Raw genomic sequence first — 21,761 nt, forward strand, 5'->3', positions numbered from 1 at the left:
GGCACCCATCCCGCTGTAACGGTGTCGCTGCAACAGCAATAACCCGGCTGCGGTGGCAAGAAACGAGATAGTGAGCTCCTTAAGGGAGTTTCATTTCCTTTTTTTTATAACACACTGTGAATCCACTACACTTCGAAAATACCCTTAACATTACAATCGATTTCCGGAGATCTATTTATCCAAATTCAATTTCATAAAGTCATACAGATTTCTTAACGACTAATCGAACCGATTATGTAATAAAATTCCTATTCACTCTACTCGATTACTATCAGATTTCCTTACACCTTGATGAATCCGATTTCCTCCAACCTGAACAAAGTTGAAAAAATCCTAATACTACAACAAAATATTTTTTCCACCCCAATTTTTCCTCGTTTGTATTTTTATAATGACGAAACTCGATGGTTACATTATGTATGAACTCAGTGTTTAATGCATTTAGTTGTCTTTAGATCTAGTCTATGTAGACTTCCGTAAACACAAAATATTTTATATACTAGTCTTTTTTTTTAATTTAATCTATGTAGACTTGCATTTAACAATTTTTCGAGTTTTCCATCAAAGTTAGAAAGTGCATGCGTGTAGTTTCTCTTTTCAACACATTACAACATCTAAAAATCTGAAGCATATATAACATATATTGTTGCTTTATCAAAGTTATTAACATTTTAATATGTGATATGGTCATGTTGCACTAAATATATTTCTTAGAGAACATATTAACTATAATTTATTGCCCCACTTTGGGATTATTGTAAAGTTAAGGGGCATAAAATCATTGAAATTGCAAATTTTCTTTTCTTAGGGGACTTCCTTTTCAATATTTAAGAATTTTTTAATTTAAAAAATCACACTTTTCAACACTCTTAACAAATTGGGTACAAAATATTAATTTTATCTTCTCTTTCTTATTATCTTCTAATTATCCTTTTAATAAAATGGAAAAGTAAATTAAATTCTCATTAAATACCAATTAATTATGGATGTGCATGGAGCGGGTAGGTACGTCGCTAACTTCTCTATATAACACGTAAATTTGGTTCATCTCTCTTCATCCCAGTCTTTGATATTTTTCTTAGCTCCTCTCTTTACAGAAACATCCTTACTTCTTTTAATAAACACTTTTTTTTTTTAATTTAAAATGGAGGATAATGATTGGGATTTAAGTGCTGTAGTAAGGAGTTGTAATATTATTATTAATAAGCCTACCAATGTTACTGCTTCTGAAAATGACTCGTATACTTTTGAGAAAACATTAGATTTTTCAGTTGGTCGCGAGAAAAAATCAAATGATCAGGTCGTAATCACAAACCAAAACCAAGAGATGTATTTACATCCAACTCAACCAAATCAATTTAGTGAAGAAAACATTCTTCCTTCATTACCAACAACAGTGACGACGGGTGTGCCAACAACGACTACAACTACAACACCACAAGAGTCGATTTATGTACATCAACAACTTGAAAAATCAAATGACCAGGTTATAATTATGAATCAAAATAAGAATCCAATGATGTACTTAGAACCACAATTTAGGCAACAAATCTTTCTTCCCCCCTTACCAACAACAACAACACCAGAAGAATCAGTAAATCAGCAACAACTTGTGGTACATGATCAAGTTTATCCTAACATCACTATGCCCGTGCAGAATTCTATGATCAGAACCTTTAAAAGGTAACGTACTTAAATTTGTTTAATTTTTTGAAGAAGTGTTTAGAGTGTTTTGATATTAATATATACTTTTGATTTGAAACAGAAGAGATCAGTCACCAAGAGTTTTCAATGAAGTGTTGCAAGAGGAACTCACAGATGATAAATGGGCGTGGCAAAAGTATGGTCAGAAGTCAATCAAAGGTTCTCCATTTCCAAGGTTTGCTCTCTTTTTTTTATTTTTAACTTCTCAATATAAAAAAAAAATTATTAATGATAAATGTAAAAACAAATGTAATATTATATTTTGTGTATCAGGAACTACTTTAAATGCAGTGCATCAAACTGCAAAGCAACAAAAATAATTGAGAAAAGCCCAAAGAATGAGAAGTATTTTTTGGTGTCCTATTCTGATGTACACAACCATGATCCTCCTCCATCTCGTAGGTCTCTTGCTTTATACAACAATATTTCCAAACGCAGACTTCCAAAAAGTATAAATATTGTGCCAAAGGCGTTAAAATTGAACGCATCATCGTCATCGTCATCGTCATCGTCATCGTCCAAACGTGCTAAGCGTGTCAAAGTTGATGCCTCTTCAACTGCACCTAAACCTGAAATTAAGAAAAATAATGAAATGGTTGATGATGTTGTGGAGAACAAAGGTGATATAATTGAAGAGGAGGAGATTACATATGACAAAATTTTCATGGATTTTGAAAACTCCAACAAGTTATACATCTAGAAAATATATAATTAGAATAAGTATAAGTTTTCTAATGTTGCTAGGAGTAGCATTTAATGCAATCTCTACATATAAATTTTAATTATAAATACAAAAGTTTTGCATCATTAATGAAGTAATACATTATTTCAATATTCAACTTTTGTACTATTTGTCATGTTTATTTTTTACCTCTGAAAGAAGATTAATTTAAAGGGTTATTTGACTAAATTATTCTTATATTTAAGTTTGCTGAAGATAATGACCAGGATTACTTCAACAACTGCATTTAAAAGAGTTGGGGGGAAAAGCTATACATAAGGAATGGAAAAAAACATTTCTCATATTTTTTCTAATGAAAAAGATGTAGCGTAGGTGCTGAAGAAAAATGTGAATACAACTTGAAATGTGAATATATTGCTTATATATTACTATATCTCTAGATTATATTGTGTTTGTACGTGTTTCTAGAGTATTTAATTATTGTCACGATTCAGATCATTTTGATTGACACCCATATTATAACTCGGTGGAAGAACCACTACTAGCAACCAATCAAAGCAATAAATTTAGATACTAAGGTATTTAAGTTAGGGAAGCAAGTTAAATAACTAAGGTTTCATTACTAAATAAAGATCTAATAACTAACTATGCTGAAGATAAACCTAGAATCTGAAAGTCAATGTATCAAAACTAGAAACGAGATCCAAGTCTAACAAGAATTTCTAGTGAGCTATCTAACTAACTAAAACAAGGTCTAGGTCCGAAAATGGTGGACATAGGCTAAAGAGAATTCCATGGCAACTCGAACGATGTGGCTCACCCTTGAACTCGAAGCGATCACCGATCTCCTAAGCGAGGTCTGTCATCAGCCACGTGAAGATGCCCTGTACTCAACAAAAATAAGAGCAAGTGCAGAATCAATACACAATTACCATGTACTGGTATCCACTAGTGTAGCATAAACAAGCAATTTCATCATTATAACACATGCATAAATATTAACTTATTCAATACTATCATAAGAATCAACATCACAATTCACATGGTTCATCACATAGTTGGTCCTCTCACGGAACCCAAAGTCAAACTGTTAACATGTCGGAACATGAAAATACAATCCAATTTTATGTCGGAACATGGCAACCAATCCCAGTTGGCATGTCGGAACGCGATAATTCGATCCAAATCAGTGTGCTGGAATGTGACAGTCGATCCCGATCACACATCACAATAACACATTAAGATCACACACTTAAGCCATGATTTCATGGTATCGATATTCATATATCTTATTTCAACATTTATGATCAATATTTCAACATGCATATATATACAAGTATCACAACGAAGCAAAGTAAGTGTATATCACACAATTATAGAATCACAACCATCACCTACCTCGAAACAAGTTTGAAATCCTAAATAACTGGATTTTTTCCTTTTTGGATTCGCTCCGATTGTTCATGGTCTACAAAAATAAATTTATATACGAGAATCAATAAAAAAAATACTAAGTTCCCGGAATACTAACAAACTATGAACCCTACTTCAAACTCATGACCCCAACTAGTCAATTTAGGGTTAATTCCACCATAGAATTCATCAAGAAATCCTTGCCCATCAATTTTGACCCATTCTAAAATGTTCTACGAATTGAAAAATAAATTCGGGGAGTGAAAAGCTTACCTCTAGTTTAAAGAATGGAGGAAAAAGAGTTGAAATAGTCCAGGGTTCGTCTCTTAACTCAAAAAGTTGAATAGTACAAAATAAAGTCGTCTAAGAATTTTATTTACGATTTAATAACCCGTCATCCCGCTACAACGACACTCATCCCATTGTAGCAGCTTCGCTGCAGCGGCACAAAGTGAACCAGTGAGCTCCGCCTCGAAAAATCCCAAAATTCTTTAATTCCATTTCTGCCTCGCCCTTTACAGCGACACCGATCCCGCTTTAGTGGCGTCACTGCAGCGGCACAAAGCGAGGCAGTAGGCTCCTTAGAGTTTTTCAATTTTTCCCTTTCACAACATACTCTTAGCCCACTACGCTCAGAAAGTTCTCTTAAAGCCAAATCAACTCCGGTAATCTACTTATCCAAATTCGATGTCGTAAAGCCGTACGAATTCCTTCACGAGTTATCTATCCATTCATGTAATCAAATCCACATTTACTCCATCCCGATTGCTACCATATATCCCTACCCCTTGATGACTCCAAATTCCTTCAAATCTGAACAAAGTTAGGAAAATTCTAGTACTACGAAAAAAAATTCGGCCTCAATTTTTCTCATTCATTTATATAACAATGAAACCCGATCGTTACAATATATTTTCATAATTTTGATAAGTATTCAATTTTTTAATATATTGTAAATGATGTTATGGATGTGTGGACAAAAACCTAAATGTTCCCCACTTTAACCAATCTAATTTGACATTTTTCTTTCTCTGTGTTCCCTATTAAATAATTCATTTGTTGTCATATATAATAGTATGACAAAAAAACTCAAACTAAAAATCAAAATAGAGTAATGAAAAAAATGAAAAAGTCATGAAGAACTATTGATATTTGAATTAGATTCAAATTTTAGTGAAGGTCTTTTCATCTATTTAAATTTAGACGGATTGAGTTACTTAATATATATATAGATGATATCGTGAGATATACCTCGTAAAGTATTCAAAGTGTAACCAAATCATCCAAAATATGAAAATTTAACAAGGATAAATAAAATAAATTGAAAATTGAGGAAAGAGCAAACAATAGGTCATGACCATTATATTGGTATTACTTGCTAGGATTCTACACCTCTAATATTTTTCACTTTTTGTCATCGGACCTAGTCTAGATAGATATAAGAGTTTTTAATAAAGCATAATTAGAAAATATAATAAATAACGAAAAATACTCACACAACTTTCACTTGAGATTCTTACCTTAATCATAATTTTCATTATCGATCTCTTAGTATACTCTCTAACCTTAAATATTAATATAACTTATCCAGAAGTTAATATGATAATACTCTAATTATATACATTATATTACTCAAATATCAAAGGCGTATAACTTGATATATTTTTATGTATATCACACATACTTTATATACCCCGTATATTTTCAACTACGATTATTCACTGTTTTTAAAACTATATTATTACTATTTTTACTATCTCATTTTTTAGCAAGTAAGTGAAATAAATAACTCTTTATTATTACAATTTGCTTAATTATACTCCATACATATATTTTTGTTTGCTATGGGTATATTCGTTTGTATGTTTCGCTTTCAATATACAAACATGATTAGTATATGTAAATTCTGTGTTTATACATTTAGGAATTTTTTGAAACTCCATATGTATATTTTGCTTACAAATATACAAACACAATAGTTTATCATGATTTTTTCATAACTTATACAAATAAAATGTATCAATTAATCGTGTACAAATAAATTATTGAAATTCTAAATTTATACAATTAGAAACTGAATAACAAAATTTAAGAAATTATAACCGCTAATAAACATATCTGTAAGTGTAACCATGAAGCATCGTATACGATAAATGTTTGTCATTTCACGTAAATTTTCCTAAGAAGTATTGCAAAAATTATTAATTAGATAAGCACATAATTTTTATTTTTTTTTTGGTTATCCTTATCTCAACACTCTCACTGACATTTTCTTTTTAAATTGCTTTAGTGCTTTCTCTCAAGATGTAATACCAAACAGTGGCAGAGCCAGTATGTAATATCAATTACCAAATTGGAAAAATTAGATACGTTAATAAGTATCTATACTAGTTCATTATTAAACATAGTTATAATTTAATTAATTTACCTATTAGTACATTTATATATTTAACCCACATACATTTGTATATTTTATATTTATAATGACCTTTTTTGACATGTTTTTCCTACTAGTACATTTATATATTTATAACCCATATATATTTGAATATCTTATATTTATAATGACCTTTTTTGACATATTTTTTTAGGGAGTTAAATTTTGTACCATGTTATTTGACCTATTTTATAATTCTTAGATTTTCTTCTTTAGTTAGCTATTTTTTTAAAACTGAAAAATAGTATTAACTATTTTTTATGAGAAGATTCTCATAGAAACAAAAAGCAAAAAATAAAAGGGTATCCTAAGATTTTGACAAAGTAAATAGAATTTCATTATAATTCTAAATTTAGCAACTGAAAAATTAAAAAAATCAATTCAAGAGTAATACTTTTCAATATGGTAGAGATCTTATATTGTTACTTATTTTTCAAAAGAATAGGACTTCAATTTATAGTTGGAGAAAGATAAAATTTTATTTTGTACAAAATACAAAACTTCCCCAATTAGAAAAAATATGAAATGGTGATAAAAGGATATTTTAATAATATCAGTTGTGAGAACGTGTATTGTAATTGCATGTTTGATCTCTATTATTATATAAATTCGTAGGTTTTAATCTCATGTTAGAAATATTATTTGTAAATGTGATAATTATTGTATCAACTAATGTGTTTACATGAACTCTACCTTCTAATTATACTCCCTAATTAAATATTGATATTATGTCTATCTTTTCATATGCTCTAACATTATTTACATTTGAATAGGTAACTATGCAATTTGCAAGTGTTCTTAATTTTTTAATTAAGAAAAAAACATTAGAACCTAGATCATTGATAATGAGAAAATTATTACTCAAAATTGATCTTCATGATTATTATTGTAATATTTACGGTGGCATATAGAAAGTTGTTGTTACATTTTTGGAAGTACTTACTGTGACATATAGAAAGTTTCTGTTATATTTTTGGAAGTTTAACCATATGTTATTTGATCGTTGCTGAATATATTTTTTTAATATTTAATAATTAAGTAGATATTTTATTTTATTTTGATTTATTGCAAGCGAAACATTTACAATTTATATATATAGAGACACTTTTATGCACCTTGCCCTCTGTTAATTTGAGTCCGGAGCCTAAAGGGTATACAATGTTAATAAAAATTTTAAAACGGTATATGAATATTTATTTTAACCAAAAGGGCAAAATCGCTTGAAGGACAGCGACTTTGCTTGCCAGAAAAAGTAAAATCGCTGCCTTGGCAGCGATTTCTAAAATATTTTTTAAAAAATAATTTTTTAATAAATCGCTCCCTAAGGAGCGATTTCTTAATTTTTTATTTGAAATTAAAAAAAAATTAAAGCAAATCGCTGCAAGTGCAGCGATTTGTCTCCAATTTTCTTTTATATTCTTTTAAATCAATCTTTTAGAAAAATTATAATTGCTACTTGTTTTAAAAAATTATTTTTAAAAAAATTATTATAAAAAAAAATTATTTTGGAATAAATAGTAGAAAAATTTAAAATTAAAATTTAATTTTAAAAATTGTAAAAAGAAAAATTAAAAAAATTGATTGGAAAAAAAAATAAAAATTTGGAGACAAATCGCTGCCCTTGCAGCGATTTGCTCCTAGTTTGCCTCCAATTTTTTTTTTTATTTTTTCCAATCAATTTTTTTAATTTTTTTTTTTACAATTTTTAAAATTTAAATTTAAATTTTTTAAAGAAATTTTAATTTTAAATTTTTCTACTACTTATTTCAAAATATTTTTTTTAAATAATTTTTTAAAATAAGTAGCAATTACAATTTTTCTAAAAAATTGATTTAGAAAAACATAAAAGAAAATTGGAGACAAATCGCTGCACTTGCAGCGATTTGCTCCTTTTTTTTTTTTTTAATTTCAAATAAAAAATTAAGAAAATCGCTCTTTGGGGAGCGATTTATTAAAAAATTATTTTTAAAAAAAAATTTAGAAATCGCTGTCAAGGCAGCGATTTTACTTTTTTCGGCAAGCAAAGTCGCTGCCCTTCCAGCAATTTTGTCCTTTTGGTCAAAATAAATATTCATATACCATTTTAGAATTTTTATTAACATAATATACCCTTTAAGCTACGGACTCCTGTTAATTTCACTAAATATGTGTTATTTTTCACCACCAATATATATTAAGTAATTCTATTCATCTAAGCTTAGACAAATAAAAAAAATCATCTGATATATTTATGGACAAAAATTTAAATCTGAAACTAAATGATTCAAGTTGTATTAAATCACTAGGCCACAAGCCCACCATCCAGTACTCCAAATGTTTATAATAGTATATATTAATACTAATCAGTCTATCTCAGGCTAGCTTACTCACACGTATCCGATGAAATATCTGGTCAAATTTCTGCGCTTGGTCGTGGATTCAAAATTTTCATTTTGATATTCGAAAAATAAAAATATAAGTGTATATATAAGTCAATGAAATAAAATTTCAAGAAAGTAATAGTACATAATTTTAGTGACAGACCATTGAACTTTTTTTGGGATTTAAAATCATACTTTTAACATGCTTTATAAAATAAAAAACTAAAAAAAAAAGTGTAAAATCAAACTGAAAAAAAAAATGCTAACGCAAGGATTTTAACCCTCGACATGAAGGTTAATTTTCAAGAGACCTACAACTAGGCTATTTGTTTCAGTTTGTCATTTAGGGGGTTCAATAATATATATCCACATAAATGTAGAAGATTACCATATATATATGTGTAAGTTTTTGCCGAGTGAGTTTGGGTGATGCCTGGAACCAACGTGGATTCGCCTCTGTCTATACCAATATATTGTTATTATCTTTGAAATTCTACTTCTATAAAAATGGTTTTAAAATTATATTACTCAAAGAAAGATACTCCCTCCGTCCACAAATGTTTGACAGAGTATACTAAAAATAGTTCTCCAAGATTAATTATCAATCTAAACAATCAAGAAATTATATATATGTTTAGAATTAATTAAGTTGGAGTTAACTACTTTTGTCCCTTTTTAGTTATTTTCATTATGATTTAGTTTATTTTCTTATGTTGTCATCCATAATTAATATACTTTTAAGTATAATGTTTTATGTTTTACTTGTAATTTATATTAAAAAGTACATTTAAGAAATTCAATATTATATATATAAAATTATTATTTGGTCCTTGATTTATTATTTAACCAATATTATTTTTTCGCTTTCTCTTGTTTTATTTCTGGATATAATAGCATGGTTGCAATTTCTCAAAAAGGAAAACAAGGTCAGTACATAGCTCACGCCAAGACGAAAGACGAAAACAATTATAAATACAAAAGAAAATATATAATTTATATTTATAACCACAATTATAATTTTACTCAAATTTTATTTAATTAATTATCCATTTAAACACCAACAAATCACAAGTCATTCACATGTAGGGAGTTGTGTTATATATATATATATATATATATATATATATAAAACTCTCCATAAAACCCTTTCATGTAACCCTAATAATTCAGAAAAAGGAGAAAAATGGCTAAACCTTTCAAATCACTATTCAACTTTGACTGTTTTTTTTTTAATAAAAAAAGAAGATGCTTCCAAGTTCTTTTTTTTTTTTTTGTTTCAGAGGTTATTTAAATTATTAGTAAAAAATTATATCTATATATAAAAGGGTAGCCGCGTGTATAAAGCTTTCCACATTAGCAGGGTTGCACCATAAGGGAGCCGGAGTAGAGTGTGATGTAGACAGTCTATTCAAATGCAAGCATTAGTGATTGCTTCCACAACTCGAACCCATGACCTATAGCCTATAGGCCACACATAGACAATTTTACCATTGCTCTAAAGCTCCCCTTCGAGGGTCCACACGCCATTCAAGGTTGAGTTTGCATATTCAAGTATATCAGGTAAGTGGTGGAATTGTCACATAAAAGATTTTTAACGAAGCTTGATTTCCTAGATCATACTCTGACTAAAATTTATTTTCCACGTCAAGCTAATGAGAATTTTTTGAGTTTTTAAATTTGAATTTCTCTGCAATTGCAATACTTGATTTCGGCGAAAAGTAAGCTAATTGACCAACATTATAAGAAATACAAGCATAAACGAATATAGTGCAATAATTGCAGATTATATATAAAAGATTCAGGGTAACTCATTGGTCAACACGAGCAAATCCAACACAAAACAATTATAGAACAATTTTAGGTTTTCATGTGAAAGAAATATTTTTTGAAGGAACAGAGTATATATAGAGATGAATATTCCTATTTTATTTATTTCTCCTACTTTCTTTAGGAATAGGATTTAATTTCTCACTAAATTTTGAGAGTATTTAAAAATAATTACAAAACAAAGTAAAAAAATATGGAATAAAAAAGGTTACCCTCATAATATATAGGGAAAATTTCATATATGGCAAACTTATTAGATTAAATAACATTATATGGGTATAGTTTACCTAATTACATAATATGGGTATAGTTAAGTTATTAAAGGTGTCTTTAATTTTGTATATAAATTTTTTTTTATTATTTATACAATTTTATTTTAAAAAGTTGTTTGTAACTGAAGCATTAAATATGGTAATAATAAATCAAGATAATGCCACAATTTTAGGGAAACGTCCCTATTTTCAAGCCATACGTTCAAATTCAAAAAAAAAAATCTGTTTATAATAAGTCATGTACAAATTAATTTCTGTATATACATACCTACCTATATATATAAAAAAAATAAAAATAAAAAGCCATTCACAGATTATTTTCTGTTTATATATATGAACTTACCTTTTTTGTATATAGTATATACCAGCACGTATTCAATGTCTTTTATTGTATATGCACATCCAATTAGATTGCAATAAATATACATATACAATCTTATTGAATAAATATATACATGTACAAAAATGTATTTTACGAATTTGTATAACAAGAGATATATGTTATTCAGGTTTTTAATTGTATATAGTATATACTAACACTTATTCAATGTTTTTATCAATTGTATATGCATATTCAATACATTATATTCGATAATTTATATATAACTACTACAATATACAAAATTATAATCACATATGATATTTCCCCATCTATATACAATCGCTACTACTAGCTATTAAAACAGACATGTACATATCAATTTTTGTAAATGTATTCTAATAGAATATACAAATTCTAATCATATATTCAAATTTTCCATCTGTATAACTAAGTCCAATTACTATTTTGTATATATATACAAAAACCAAAAATAACATAAACATGCAATATACTATATACAATTACTCACATGGAATATACTATATACAATACTTAATTTAATGGTTTTTGTATATTGACAACTAATTAACAAAAAAATTGTATCTAAGTTTGTGTTTTAAACCCAACAGCTCTTTGATACCAGATTTCTGAGCCACAGTGAGACGAGCAGGGAACTTGATGTCAAACTTGATCCTCAAATTCCCTTTCTTTGACGGATCTTTTGGAAGCGGCATGCCTTCACCTGGGACGATATGTTCATAATTTGGTTGAATCACGTTGTTGATTGGAATTGTTAAGTTCCTTCCATCCAGAGTAGTGAGTTGGACATTAGTACCGGTTAAAGCTTCAGCCGAAGGAATCTTTTGTGTGACAATCAAGTCATTTCCATCACGCGAGAAAACCTTATGAGGTTTCTCATCTATTATGAAGACCAGATCAGCTGGTATAACACCTGGCTGCTCATTCCCTTTTTCTTGGAAGGTGATCTTTGTACCTTTCTTCCACCCAGGTTTAATTTCGATTGTCAGAATCTCTTGCACAATTCTCTTGCCACTCGAATCGGCAATTTCTCTAGAAATTTTCATCTTTTTGGTGGTACCCTTGTAGAGATCCTCAAGATTACAAGGCAAGTTCTGTTGTACCGGAGCCTCTTTCCTTGGGACTGATGAATGCATTGGAACGCCATGGTTAACTTGTTGAACTGCCATAGGGTCGTTTTTTTTCTTTGATCTCAACTCTTCCATGGTTTGTTCTTGTATAAGTTGTTTTGATTTTCCCAAAGACCTTACATTAACCCCAAATTCTTGAGTTAGCCCCATTGAAAAGGATGGTAAAATGTCAACAACATTGACATGCAAAGGACTACCTCTGGTAATCCTCAAAGATGTAGACGATTCGTTCATTGTTTGACGAATTTTAGATCTATCAAGAACAAAAAAACGATTATTTCATCAAAATATATGGAAAAAAAACAGAACACATATACAATTTTTAGATAAGTTAGAAAAAAAAGGTAAACAACTAAAATTAAGGATAACTTATGAAATTGACTTCAACTTAGGGAGGAGACTTCAACTTCAAGAGGGATTACTGAAATTTTGGACAAAAATTCGAAATTCAAATATGATATTGGAGTATTAAATGTAGGAGAAGACGTTAAAATGAGGAAAGGAGAGAGAAAATTAGATTGTGTATAATTATATACAAAATTAGAAAATAAGATTTTTATACAATTGGTTACATAATAGGTTGTGGGCCCCCATTAATTATAGCAAAATAAAATAAACTATAATTATATAATGTAAATAAATTAAACTATACCCCTAACATATAATTAGTTATGAATGTTTGCCATTTCATATAATTTTCCCTAATATATATACATAATAAAGTACGTAATAAGTTAACAATAGTTATAATTATTTTTATTTACTTAAAAAATAGCCTAATATCATCATAATAAATATACACCAATTATACAAGAATATAGAAAGTAGATAAATGGGCCCAATACTTGTAGAAAAGTTAACCCAACCCAGATAGTTCTGATCATTTGTCAAACAGGCCAAAATTATGAGTCAATCAGCTGAAGGTTGAGGATTTCCCTTCTTCAGAGCTCCGAGCGGGTCTCAGAGTTACAGTCGACCGACGAGTCGGAAAAATGTTTCTCCGAAGAATAGCGAGGCCATTGGTGATGATGGCGAAAGTGAAGGAGACGACGGGGATCGTAGGTCTTGATGTTGTGCCAAATGCGAGGGAAGTTCTGATTAATCTTTACAGGAAAACTCTAGAGGAGATCAAGGCTGTGCCGGAGGACGAGGGATACCGGAAAGCCGTGGAAAGCTTTACGCGCCACCGTCTTAGTGTCTGTCAGGAGGAAGCAGATTCGGAAATGATCGAGAAGCGGCTTGGTTGTGGCCAGGTTGAAGAGTTAATTGAGGAAGCTCAGGATGAGCTTAAGCTCATCGGCCACATGAACGGTTCGTACAGAAACAAAACTCATGTCTTCCATTTTTACTTCATATGTGTATATACCTATACGTGTGCGTCTGTGTCTGTTTCTTTTATTTGTCCATTTTTTATTGAATGCTGAATTTCTATGCAATTGTTAAACATGGGGAATTTTTTCCTTATACTGAGTGAATGATTGATGAGACAATAGTAGATCTATGTTTTGATTTCCCTGTTTGGTACTATGATTATGGGGATTGACCTAGTGAAAAATGTAGGAGAGTTAGATGAACTTCCGGTAATCTACCAATCTCTTAATAATTTTCAACCTGAATTGACTGCATTTGATAGATTATGGACAAAAAAGGCTGGCAACTTTGGCCAAGATTAACACAGTTAGTGTAAATTGTATCCAATTGTGGACTAGCAGAGGTCCAGTTTTGCTTCACTTGATGACTTGATTAGGAAGTACACTTTGTCAAAAAATATAATCTTGGTCTTCCTACTCACCACTGAAAAACTATAGATAATTTCGTAAAATTGAGGTATGAATTTGACTAATTTTATTTGTATATCACTCTACTAGCAAGATACTTATTTTCTCTAGTATGAGGCAATGGAAAACAAACAGAACTTGAAGCTGGAATGTCGTCAATGTGCTAATATTGGTGAGGTTAGGAACCCTGCTATGATATGATAGCCAAAAAAACAAGAGGCCACCTTGGTCGGCTATTTCCAAGGATAAGGGATATCAATTTTAATTCCCATAACTCCATATCTTGAACTAGACCTCATGGACGATATCTAGGTAACACTTGTTGAGATGAAGTAACATCTTCAATGCATGGATTGACTTATCTTCCTCAGTTGCAGAAGTGTCAGTATTCACTTCTTCATTCGGGGCTTCGCTTTGAACAGTTTCTTGCCTTGCAAGTGGTGCCTCTAATTGCCTAACTTGGGCTCATAATTCCTCTAATTTAATTTTACAGACATTTTTTTGATGAGGATTTTGATTTCTTCGAGGCATGTTTGGGTCCTGCAAAGGCACTAAGTATGAACAATGAACCAGGAAAATTTAAAGACCGGAAGGTCACAAATGATTCCATTTAAAACGATTCAGGCAATGTATAGCCCTTTTGACAAAACTTTCCTTGACATGCACTAGTTCACACAACTGTGTGACATAATAGTGTGACACGTAAAGGACAAGAAGTACTTCTGCAAATAAGAGACACTTAAGGGGCAAAGGTAACAATCTGAAAAGCTCAAGGACCAGGATGCAAATATGGAAAGATAGAAGGACACAAACCTAACTATAAAAAGATATAAGGTAAAAACAATAATGAAATGGGAAGGATGAAGATACAATATATAGAACTAACACCAAATAAAAGGCAAATAGGTAAATACCCAAGCAAAAAGCTCTGATACCAAAATGACATCGGAATGTTGGGGTGTGCCAATATTGGCAAGGTTAGGAACCTATGAGGAAAAAGATAGTGATAAGTTCTTGCATCATCTAACGGTAAGCGGCAAAAAACGAGAGGATATCTTGGTTTGGTATTTTTAAGGATCACTCTCTTAAGAGGAAACACACTAATAATGCATGAGCTTGCGACTTGCTTATGCAATAATTATCACTTGTTGATGCAGTCAATTCCCACGTCTTGTCCACCACGAAGACACTTCCACCTTGTCCCGTATATCTTCATTTTTGATTTTGTCTCTCTTAGTATGCCCACTCATCCATCTAAACATCCTCATCTCTGCTACCTTCATCTTCTGAATGTGTGAGTTCTTGATTGATCAACATTCCACCTCGTACAACTTAGTTGGTCTAATAACCACATTATAGAACTAACCAAGAAGATGAATCCCCTTGAAGGTAATTTTGTATATTTATAATTAGGAATTTCGGATAGCCTCACAACAGTTTGTGACAAAGCATTATTGGGATATGCCATTGCAACTGTTGAAGTCTTTGTTTAGTTGGTTCTTCTATGGTGACAAAGCTTCCAGGCTGCTCATTAGCCTCAGTTCCAAATCAAGTTCGTCCACACTTTTATTTGTTGGTCTAAACCTGTTAATCTAACACTCGTCAAAAAGGAATGTGTTATGTGGTAGTGTTATAGTTGATTTCTCAAAATAAGTTAAGAACGTAAGATAAATTTGCCACTTGCACTATGTAAATTTTGGTTTTACTTTACAAGATCAGCACCACTTCGCTGCTGATATTTACACAGCCCTTTGCATCAATGGTACAAATATATGGACTTTACTATGTGTTCTAGCCTATTGGGTTTCTTGTTTGTTGTTGTTTACTCATTTCTGTCTGTTAATTTGTCTCTCACACTTGTGGGGAATCTGAACATATGCTTATTTTGTTTGACAAGCTAGTGGACAAGTCTTTTGTTGGAGATCCTCTAGTCTGTCTTCAAATAAATAGAGCTATTGCGCTATAAATTAGTAGTCATCCTTAATTCATTTTATTCATCTTCTTTTAGTCTGTTAAGAAAATATTCCTTGGGCCTAACTCAAGCCTAAACATGTTAAGATAATGATTTTTGGGCTTAACTTAATCTCAAAAGCTAACTTATGAAATGAGGGTTGGGCTTAACTTAATCTCAAAAGCTAACTTATGAAATGAAGATTGGGCTTAACTTAATCTCAAAAAGGTAACTTATGAAATGAGGATTATGAGACCATGTAAGTAGCCTATAGCCGATTTTCTCAACTAAGGCTAGACACTTCACATTACTCCCTCTGTTTTAATTTGTTTGGCCTATTCTGACTTGGCATGGAGGTTATGAAACTAAAGAAGACTTTTGAATTTTGTGGTCTAAAATTAAACATGTCTTGTGGGAAGTTGAAATTAGAGAGTTGCTTAAAAAAGGGAAAAGTCGTTCTTTTTTGTAACAGACTAAATAGGGAAGTAAGTCCAAATAGATTGAAGCGGAGGGAGTACTTGTTTTGTGCTAAGTAGATTACTGAGGTGAAAGGAGTTGGGGTTGAATGTAAAGAGAGGATAAAAAGATAACATTCCAAATTTAGAATTGCTTGATTTTCACTTAAGCTATAGGGGATTTAAGTAAAGTTAACAAAAAAAGAAAAAAGAAAATGTATTCCCTCCGTCGTCCCAATTTATGTGAAGGTATTTGACTGATCATGGAGTTTAAAGAAAGACCTTTATGATTTAAAAAAACCATAGATATTTGTGGCCTATAAATCATCTCCCTAGGGATAAAATGGGAAGTCTAAAATTAAATTGTTACTACATATAGAAATTTGTCATATTTTTTGGAACGGACTAAAAATGAAAGAGTGTCACATAAATTGGGCCAAAGGTAGTAATTACATACTATAGATCTCCTAATTTCACAACTATATAGATTTTGATTTTTCCATATTTACAAGGTATGGCTTCTTGGCTCTTGCTACATTTACATATTTTTAATATTCTTAACACTCCCTCTCAGGTTTATGTTTACATGTTGTATAAGAAGCTTGCTGTAAATATACCTGGTTCTGTAATTCTGAAATAATCTAATAAGAATATCTACTATCTAATCATTCGAGTTGATAAAACTTGTAAATAGTGCATCTCACTCAAAAATTTTGTCGAATAAAGTGACTTTCTATATGCTTTGTCCTTTCATGAATTATAGAGTTTAAAGCAACATTTATCTGCTTCCCCTGATAATACTTGTCAAAAAAATGCAATTTATTTAACAAAACTGAACTGTCATTGTATGCTTGTTTGAATGTACTGTTGATTCGTAAATTGTAACGATCATCACGTGACTGATTTATTGAAACTTTTGTCCTACTTAATAGTTGGGATTATATACTGGGTTTGTTGTAGTCCTATTTCATATACTTATTGTAGTATGTACATCTTGTACTTTAGTTAGGATTCTTAGAGAAGGATCGAGTCACAGGGAAATCAAATTCAACTACCTTTGATTTTCCCTTGCTTTTGTTCGAATTCCTAGATCGACCTAAACCTTAGAGTTCATTAAAAGAGAGAACTGCTATCTCTTGTTTTCTGACAAAAATCTGCGTACTTCTTATTCCTCAAAACCTCTTTTAAATAGGAGTCTTCTTACAGTAATAGGAAGTCTTATGAAACTAGGAAACATAAATCCTATTCTAAACTAATAAGAAAACTACTAACAATATAATTAAATTCTTCCTATTCTAGAATAATAAGAAAACAACTAGCGTAATAATTAAATCAAGTTATTTGGCTCTCTGTCGCACATATGTCTTGCCCACAAATGCATCCACAACAGCTTTCCTCGAGTTTTATGTTGAAATGAGAAATATGTTTGATCATAGAAACATATTATTTGTCTTTCTTCATGATCCATTAAGGGAGACTTTCACCGGCAGATTTCCTATAGGGAAGAAGTTTATTTAAGATTCTGAATGGTATGAGTCAAACCCTTTTTAGGTGAAGTTATAATTTGTTATTGTAAGTGCTAAGAGTATTTTCAATTTTATTTTCTATATAACTTAAAGCTGTGAGCAATGGTTTTTTCTTACAGAGTGGAAACCTTGGGGTATTCCCGATGATTATGAGTGTGAAGTTATAGAAAATGATGCTCCAGTGCCCAAGCACGTTCCCCTTCATCGTCCTGGTCCTCTTCCTGAGGAGTTTTATAATACGCTAGAGAGTGTTACTTCTGGCAAATTGGAGACTTCAAAGAAAGATGAACCTGCAATTGCATCAGGTGAATCACAATCAAAGTAGAATCTTCAGTGGTCTATTTGTACTGATCAAACCCATGTCCGGATCCAAAACTGAATGTGCTCACTCATTCTCCTCTGTGTGTTATTTCTATATAATCCTTTTTATTGGTCCAACTGGAGTTTGTTGACACAAAAGCTTGAATCATTAGTTAATAAGAACAAACCAAGCTGGTTACTGCAACGGGTGTATTTATTTCTTTAGTTTGCTAGAAAAGGGGTTTAATCTTCGTATAACTCCAACTGGTTTATGTGCCATACATTTTTATTTTGAACTTTTCTTGAATGCTCAATAATCAGGACATCGCTCTCGTTTGCCCGTTCTGGAAACCCTTGACAGTTGAATGTTACAGAAGACCCCTTTGTGAAATAAGCAAGTCACTGGTGTCACCAAATTTTCTAAGCTTATTCCTTTTTCTTCATTTTTCAATTCTCTTCTTTCTTGACAATGTGATGGTAGAGTTGAATCCCAGTAATGCTAATTAGAATGAGAAGTTTGCTTGGATTTTGTTCTTATGGTATGAGTTTAACATGTTAAATTGAGCTTGGTAGTAGACATTTTAAAAGATTGTTGGTGCCCACCTAGTTTGGTCAAGTCACTTCGTTTGGCGTATTCTAAGCAAGTGGAGTTGAGCTTTAATAGTTGAATGTTCAAAAGAAAACGTTAAAAGCCTCTATTGAGAAAGAATGACAAATCAAATATGAAATCATTAGCATTTCAGTGGATATTAGTGAAGTATTATTATCATTAGCCAATCAAAACCTCTTTTCCTAATATTTCAATAGGGGCGTACATGATCGGATTAGTTCGGGTTTTTCAAATATCAAACTAAATCATTTGTGTTGGTTTTTGAATTTATAAACCAAATCAAACCAAACCAATAAAACTCAAGTTTTTTAACTTTGGATTTTTCCGATAATGTATTCTTACAAGGATATAATTTATTTGTAATTAATATATTTCTTTAATCCTATCAAAATGTAACTATCTAAGTTATTTCTCAAGAAAATAAGAAAAAATAGTGATATGATTAATGACACTAAAATATTCAACAAAAAGATAATAATAAAATCTCATAAAATAAATATTGCAAATTAATAAGTCATAATGAAATTGATCATAATTTAAAGTACTAAATCATGCTAAAATAAGTTTAGTAAGTATTATTTAGATGACTAAATATTAAAAGAAAGTAAAATTAGATCATGTATTTTAATTGTCTAAATTTATGTAAAACTAAAAAACAAATATTCAATATTATTGTCATTCTTAGTGTTGAACTGATATTCTTTTTGCATTAATATTAATTTGATTTTTATTTAAACTTTATTATAATCACCAACATGTATGGGCTATAATCTTTATTAGATCATTAACAATTCTAACTTCCAAGCACGAAATAAATATATTAAAAGATAAAAACTATGAAATAGTATACGAGATATTTAAAAAATTATATCAAAGTAAGTATTTTTACATATAAAATAAAATTTTAAAATTATATATATAATGTCGGGTTAGTTTGATCTCGGACTGCTTTTTTTTAATTGAAATCAAACTAACCTAAATATAGTCGGGTTTTTTTTTTCCACCATCAAACCAAGTCAAAACAAATCACTAGTCGAGTTTTTTTTTTCAGTTTGATTCGATTTTATACATCCTTATATTTCGGGTTAAGGTTTGCATTCTAGTTTAATTTGAGTTATACATATATTATGTATAAGTAAGTGAGATGTTTGATTTGTAATTAGAAACCCGATATGATAGAAGTAAATGAATAATTAAGTTTCCAAAACCAATACAATAATGCAAGTTGGGCAATTATGCAAGTGATAGTGAACGTGAACAGATGTTTACTCACCATTTGGTCAATGAGATGAAAAAAGAATAAAAGAATAACATAGTTTCAATTTATCTTTATTCTTTTGGTTTATCAAATGCAAGTTGATCAAATGGATAGAAAAAATTAATCAGAAGTTAATCATCTAATAAGGTTGGGAGGTTGTGGAAGTCGATTCGATATTTATATTAAAGTAACAAATAAATACATACGTAAACATAATTTTGCATGTATCATTTGTTATCTATAATCAATCATGATTTACTCAGAAGAAAAATAAATTACTTTAGAAATTCATTTAATTTTCTTTTTGTATAATTAGTGTACGTATTTTTACATTTCTAGAAGTACACAAATAACTCTAGCGGGAAATAGCAAGAAATCACTTTTCAGATCGCTAATTAAAACTTTATTATTATTATTATTATTTTTACAATTTTAGCTGTTTATTTAAATATAAATAATGTTTAAACAATTGTTTTCAAATTAACAGATCCAGTTCATAGTCAATGCTTCTGAAGAAAGATGATTAGTTTATTCGTTACTCCCGGTGAGAAAAGGCTAATACATAGTCATAGACTATATAATATACTATGTCCAAATTAATTAGTATATTTGGGGTTGCTCAGTGATTTGGGTTTTGAAATTTTAGGTCTCAAGTTTAAAAATCATTGTCAGCGAAAGTAAGGGATTTGACTTCTGGATCGAGCTCATCGCATCAACCTTGCCTAGTGCGGATTAACTCTCCTGCACTACAACAAAAATGACCATTAGTGACATTTAATTTTTAATTGCCGCTAAATATGTATTTTTAGCAGCAATTGTCACTCTTTGTATATGTCTCTAAAGCCTTTAGCGACATTGGTTTAATAACACTTAACTAATGCTGGTGAAGACTTTAACACTCTTTATTAGTGTCAATATTTAATGTCGTTACAGTGCTATGTGGTTTGCGGGCTATTGTATAGGAGCGGAGTGATTTTACTCCGTGCGCACCCAAAAGATAGTGTCTGCGGATTTTTCTTGTCATCAAAAAAAATTTTAAAAATTAGGTATTGAATTAAAAATGTAAATAGAATTTACGGAAAAAAATTTACCCGCACCGGGTGTTTACATCAAAATCCATTATAATGTGATTCAATAAAGTAAAACACATGTTAATTAATTAAGTTTGAAATAAAATGAATTATAAATTTAATCACGTGGCGTGCATGTATCGGATTGATGTAAACACTCGGTATGAATAAGTTTCACCCGTATTTACATGTGAGAATTATTAAATATATTCCTCAATTTGGTAAAATGAATCAAATATATCTTATATGAATTTTATTTTAATAAAAAAAAATCAATTTGTTCTATTTCATAAGTGGAAAAAAATATGTGAGGGCCACTTTTTAATGAGACATATATAACACCTAAATCACAAATTGAAGAGCACACATCAGCCTCTAAATTCAAATATCTTGACCTATTATAATTTCACAAAGTGAACTTCTACCTTTTCTATTATTTATATTTTGTATTAATAAACTTGACCATACTTCACAGAAAAAACTCTCATAAAATTTATAAATAATCTTTTTTTTTATATCTATATATTACGAAAAAAAGAAAAAATATCATCACTTCAAACAAAACAAAAAGAAAACAACAATAACAAGCTCATAAATATCTCATTTGATGTCAAACATTTTGTAAAT

The 21,761-nt window shown here is 30.2% G+C and overlaps 2 protein-coding genes and 1 pseudogene across 2 annotated transcripts; 2 read left to right on the forward strand and 1 right to left on the reverse strand.

Moving 5' to 3' along the window:
- The first annotated feature begins 1,144 nt into the window (after positions 1-1,144).
- LOC104646114 (probable WRKY transcription factor 27) lies at positions 1,145-2,404 on the forward strand. Its single transcript, XM_010319216.1, has 3 exons — positions 1,145-1,683; positions 1,766-1,879; positions 1,978-2,404. Exons 1-3 carry the CDS (start codon positions 1,145-1,147, stop codon positions 2,402-2,404), a joined length of 1,080 nt encoding a protein of 359 aa, XP_010317518.1.
- A 9,179-nt stretch (positions 2,405-11,583) lies between these two features.
- LOC138347727 (uncharacterized) lies at positions 11,584-12,435 on the reverse strand (annotated as a pseudogene).
- Positions 12,436-13,005: 570 nt separating this feature from the next.
- Positions 13,006-18,547, forward strand: LOC101258335 (probable NADH dehydrogenase [ubiquinone] 1 alpha subcomplex subunit 5, mitochondrial). The gene is made up of 2 exons (XM_004234150.5): positions 13,006-13,497; positions 18,016-18,547. The coding sequence occupies exons 1-2, from the start codon at positions 13,179-13,181 to the stop codon at positions 18,219-18,221; spliced, it is 525 nt and encodes a 174-aa protein (XP_004234198.3). The 5' UTR covers positions 13,006-13,178; the 3' UTR covers positions 18,222-18,547.
- Positions 18,548-21,761: the final 3,214 nt, after the last annotated feature.

Source organism: Solanum lycopersicum, chromosome 3 (genome assembly GCF_036512215.1).
Source record: "Solanum lycopersicum chromosome 3, SLM_r2.1".
Lineage (NCBI taxonomy): Eukaryota > Viridiplantae > Streptophyta > Magnoliopsida > Solanales > Solanaceae > Solanum > Solanum lycopersicum.